Raw genomic sequence first — 6,000 nt, forward strand, 5'->3', positions numbered from 1 at the left:
CATCCTGCACAGAACATATGTTCAGTACCTTCCTTTATTTCCCTTTGTTTTTATTAAAATATTGATGTTGTATATGTGTGCATTGTTTTTACTCTTAGTAATGTTTTTCTATGGTTGTACTATTCAACAACAAGGATTCTGATAATAAATTATTGTTTTCTTAGACTTTCTGTAGATAAGACATCATTAATGAAAACTTTATTCTCTTTGTGAAGTATTCATTTTTGCTTCCCTCTTCAGAGAACCGCTTAAGTAATATGATGTTTTTACCAATGTCTATGTGGAGAAGTTAAAACAATCAAACATACCTTTCTTCTTTTTTCTGTTTTGGCTGGCATTGCAGATGGAGAACCATGATGAAGAAGACAAACTTATTTTGGACAGCAACCCACTAGAATGGACCGTAACTGACGTTGTCAGGTTCATTCAGTCAACAGATTGTGCACCAGTTGCAAAAATATTTCAAGAGCAGGTAAACATCTGTCAGGGAAAAGCTGTACATTAGCATCAGTAAATAAATGGTTGATGACTTAATCTTTGTGTTACAAATATGTATAGGTGTCATCAATATTTTAAAACACAACATTATTGAACAAGAAATTACTTCTGAAAGGCATGAGAGTCAAGGAACATTTCAATTTACTTCTAAAATATACATATATTTTTAAAAGTTACATTTGCAGGCAAGACAAACCCCACCTATTGTTTTCTAAATTAATTTTGCACATTTCATGTAGAAAATAAATACAGTACAGCTCTGTAGTAGATACCTCCATACCCATATGCTACCCATAGATCTATGGCTCAGCCCAATTTGTTCTGGCTTGTTGGTTTCTCTTAAGGTCATCTACTCGTAAAAAGTACAAAGTAAAATTAGTTTTCCTCAGCTATGTTTAGAGCTCTTACATACATCCATTAATAGTCAACTCAGTTTTTTGTATCTATACTAGTAACAGATATAGAATGACAGACTATATACATACTGTCAAGGGTGGCAACTACTTGTACATCACACAAATGTTACCGATTTCATGTCAAAAATAAAACCACATCTTTTGCTTGGGAATGTAAGCAAAACTATCTTTTGACAATCTAGGCGGCACACACATCATACAATCTCCCCTCGATCTGTAATTCAGTTCCTGATGCTTTAATCTCATGTACAGTACTGGCATACTTTGTGTTCTTTAAATAAATAAAATCATTGTGTTGTGATTATAGCACCACATTATAGCAAAACAGATGAGGACTTCAAAAATATCCACAAAACACAAACTAGAATCTCAACTGCCCAACCCAAAAGTATGTCTCACAAAATGGGGGCCAAGACAATACAAAACTGGGAGGCATTGGCCTACAAGACCCCAAACAATGACAGTCACTAAGTCAGTGCCCTTGCAAACTACAAAAAATTCTTTACAGCCCCCTTAGCTTGTCCTCTAGGCTTCCAGTGTTCAAAGTCTGGGTATTTGTCTTCTTACACTCTAAGGAAACTGATAAAACAAAAGTTAGAGGCAGTGTCACACTTAATTTCTACCCCAGATTCACCCAATACAACCCCATAAAACATACCCTATGCCCGCATGTCTGAAAGTATATATATATATATATATATATATATATATATATATATATATATATATATATATATTGTATATATATTTTTATTCCTGCAAATGTGACATCAAGCAGACTCCATAATCGAAACCATGATATTACCTTAGCCTATTCACTGAAAGTCAAGTGGTCTGTCACATGGCTTTTTAAGATTAGGAACATAAGATAAGTGGCAACTCTCCTAATTTGCTAGCTTATTTCTGGTGTTGCCATATTAGCAGTTTTATGAGGTGGATTAGATTTTTAATTTTATAGTTGATCCCTGCCATCAGTTGAGGAGATCTATAGATACTGTAGCTTGGATGTCATTCATCACTTGACTCTAAAGTGTAGGGAAAGTGGGCTGGGAAGGTTTGAGGCATGAGACATGAAATAACGTAAAACTACAAAAAACAACCAGTGTCTAATTGTACAAGTATTTGGCTTTATAGCCCCTCCGTAGTCAGTAAGTAGTAGTCAGATGGTGAATATTTGAATAAGATTTGATTAGCGTTCATGGTTAAGGTTTCTGTTCCTTTTACTTGCAAAATTTTCTCTTAACATCTTATGAAGTACTTTGATCAATATGTTTTGTATGAAAATGTGATAAGAAGAGAAATGATGTTGTTGTTCTTGATGGAATAAATATTATGCATGTCCTCCATACCTAGGCTTTAGGTGCAGCTCACTGGGACATATAAATAGCATGCTGTGAATCATCATATTTAGCTCCTCTTGTTTTAGAGGACATGTGACCATAGCAACAATATTTCCATATTCTCTGAATTGCTTGTGCGTAGTGCATTTGCATTATATATTTATATAGTATTCTTTTTGTAGCACTATGAACAATGCCTTGTATGTTTGTTTTCCAGGACATTGATGGCCAAGCACTGCTTCTCCTGACACTTCCGACAGTTCAAGAATGCATGGATCTTAAACTTGGGCCAGCCATTAAATTATGTCACCAGATCGAGCGAGTAAAAGTTGCATTCTATGCTCAATATGCCAGCTGACTTACAGCAAGCAGCCCTGCATTTCAATCAGGTCATTATCCTTCAGCGTTCAAGACTTGCTCACATGTATGCTAGCAGAGAGGGACCAAGAAGAGTACGTTGTAATGTAGCTGGTGCTGGTTTGGCCACTAAATGTCAGAGCCCATGGCAAAATAACAATTTATTGAAGATTTTTACATAAATAGTGGTGAACATTTCTAGCTATTGTGATAAAAATGCCATTATGGTTCATTATGGTATTTTCCACCCATAGTGTGCTCTAATTTTTGTACAAGCTGTAAAGCAGCAAAGTAAATTACCTATAGGAGTTTTCTGACACTGCTGATAAATTTGGGCTTTTGTATTTCATGAATTGCTACATGTAAAATATGAGGCGGAATGTTATAAGTAATCAGTGGTTGTTTCTTGTCTATAGTTCAGTCTTATACAGCAGCTACTAACTGATACCTACACCTCTGATGTCCCAGATAACAAAGTTCTGATAATCTTATTTTAACTGCAGTTTTATTGCAGATACATTTTTCTTACATTGCAGTTAAACTGCAGATAAAATGTTTTCTGATCTTTTCCAGAAGTCAAATGCTGATATTTTTAAATTTTATAATAAAATTTCAGCTTTAATGTAATTTTCATTGTGTTTGTGAAAACAGTAAGACAGTGCCTGGAGATGTGTGCACAGAGAAGAAAATACATTTATGAAGCCATACTCCAGACTACAAAGAACACCTTCATGAAATATGCAACTCATGTCTGATAAATACTGTAAAATTGTTTAACGGCGGGTCGGGGAACAGTGCATTTTGGATACTCCATATTCAAAAACAGTATGTACAATATGTCTGTTCTGATCTCAGAACTTGACAAGTAAGGTATGCCCTTCCCAATCAAAAGTGTTCATATTTTCTTTTTGATTTCTTATAATATATAGAACAATGGTGAGCCATGTATGAAATGATCCAGATAAATATGTTCTGGAGGAGAGATCTACATTACTATCTCAATCCCTGCTGTTTGGTACAGCTTTTTAAGTACTTTATAGGCTAATGGATGTGATCCTTTCATGGTGGCTAATACTTTACCAGCTCTGTTTTTAGATATGATCAGATTATTGCCAGTACCAACATGGAATCCAGAAATGTTTTTAAATTTTTAAAGTTTATGTAGTCATCCTAATTTTAAGAAGGGGGTTTACATGCTACGTTTAAATCGATCATTTTCAGACATGCAGTAGAGCACATGTAAGTTCCCATCTGTCTGTCACAGATGCCTTGGTTAATGCATGGATTTATTCCACTTTTCTTATTTTTTTTTTGGCTGTGGTTTTGCCATTTAAAAAAATAATTTTCTTATGTATGGCAAAACAGTTTGCCAGTTCTATTTATTCTGTTATACTGTGAGCTATTATATGTGTATGTGTATTTTGAGGTGTTAATTTGCAGATATTTAAAACATTTAAAATGTATTTATGGGAGCATAACTTATTTTTTAAGGTCATACTTTCTAAGGAGGCATTTTTCCACTTATATGTATATCATTGACAAAGAGGAGTGTATTTTATACTCTCTATTAATTATTTACAGGAGGTAGCTGTGTATTCTGGTTTCAAGACGATTTTAGTTCTTGTGATTCAATGAGATCATAATATGACAGCTGAAATTATTTCTGGATCTTTAACTTGCTCTTTTCTTGAAGGTTTGCTTTTAAATGGCATGTGTAAATTGCACAATTTAGTGAATTTTTACTGTGACAATTTGCATTGAAGATTCTTATTTGCCTTCAGTTCTTTATCTGAGAGAGTCTTTAAGTAAGGAGTAACTTGATGCTTCTGGCAGTAGAATCCATTGTCTTTTTTACAGATTTCATATTTTATATTTAAATTGACTTTCAGCTTTTTATAGCATTGCATTCATCCAACTGTGAAATGTATTATGATTAACATTTGCAAGTGATAGCTTAATCCACTATGCAAAATATGTGAAGATAACTATTTTGTGATGGGAAGTAATACATGAAATGCAAGCAATTGCATTTTTTTTTTTGAAAAATACAAAATGCACATTCCATTTTTTTTGTGAATGTGGTCTGTAAAGCTTCAGAATTTTGTCAGACTCACTGTTTATCATCTTTTTCATTTCATTTAAAAAGACACACACAGGGCTTGGCAAAAGTAGTTTACACTTGTGAGTATGGAAAAGACATACTGGTTATGATTATTACAATAGTTTTATTAACTCTGTAGTAATAATGGCTTTAATAACTCAATTACTGTAAACAATATAATAATTAATAAATAAATAATAATACAAGAATAAACTGTGTAAACCTACTTTAGCTCACCCCTAATATATATATATATATATATATATACAAGAGGTCAACAAAAAGTTTCGAGGGTTAGTTTTGTTAAAGGACAAGTATTAGCTTTAAGTACTAGAATATGTTCATGACCATTTTCTAGCAGTTGTGGTTTATTGCGTATGTCTTTTTTTAGAGCTGATGTAAAAACCACAAAATCACATATTATGATATCATTGACTCTGACATATGAATCATCAAATGAAGAATGAATCTTCAAAGGTTCTCTGGCATCATTGTCTGCATGTGGCTAATGTTTGGCCACATACAACCTCCATGTAACATTCTGTCAAAAACTGTTTTCAGACTTAGGCTTGAAATTTTTTTTTGTCCCTCTTGTATTATATATATTTATTTATAAAGTTTTCAACAATTATTCTGTATCTGACATGAAAGTGGGCAGAAATTTTGAATAAATTCTAAGAGATCTGAAGTAATAAATGAATGCACTTAACAAACATAAATAGCCGTTGTATTTCAGAGCTTGATCATTCTTCGTATTTATTTGTTTTGTCAAACCATCTCATGCTACCAAGGCCAATCACATATTATTCAGACATTGCATTTCTGTGAAGTTTACTCATTTCTACCTGTCCATCTGTACATATATTTTTGTGCAAATACGCAGACTATTCAGAGTTCTATTTTAAATGTTTCCTAAATTTAAAGAAGCTCATTTTTACATGTTGAATAGCAAAGCACATTGAGAAAATAAAAAAAAATGAACTAAACTGAACTGTATTGCTCCTGTTTTATTAAATCATTTGTCACGTTGTGGAGTCTGCCTTTGCAAGTGTGTCCTTTGCTCCAGTTAGAGAACTTCTATTATAATAACGGGCCTCACTAACTTCAGTTTTACAGTATGTGCCAGTTTTCACAAAGCCATCCTTTTCTTGGCTAAAGCAAGAGCTGCAGTCTATGCCTTGTTGTGCTTGTGTAAACCTGAAATAGCAGATTATTAATGTTTTAATTACCCTCACTATGCACAGTTGCCTTTGCTCATAGTTCATTTTTTGAACTGCTGTTTTTTCAC

General features: G+C 33.3%; 1 protein-coding gene across 3 annotated transcripts in view; it reads left to right on the top strand.

Annotated features, from left to right (window-relative positions):
• The window catches only part of sfmbt2 (Scm like with four mbt domains 2), a 417,083-nt gene extending 411,385 nt beyond the window's left edge, over positions 1-5,698 (top strand). For all 3 annotated transcript variants that reach the window (XM_028814085.2, XM_028814102.2, XM_028814094.2), the window contains 2 exons: positions 344-472; positions 2,472-5,698. In XM_028814085.2, coding sequence (XP_028669918.1) covers positions 344-472; positions 2,472-2,612 — 270 coding nt within the window. In that variant the 3' untranslated portion in view covers positions 2,613-5,698. The remainder of the gene's footprint in view (positions 1-343; positions 473-2,471) is intronic.
• Positions 5,699-6,000: the final 302 nt, after the last annotated feature.

Source organism: Erpetoichthys calabaricus, chromosome 1 (assembly GCF_900747795.2).
Source record: "Erpetoichthys calabaricus chromosome 1, fErpCal1.3, whole genome shotgun sequence".
NCBI lineage: Eukaryota > Metazoa > Chordata > Cladistia > Polypteriformes > Polypteridae > Erpetoichthys > Erpetoichthys calabaricus.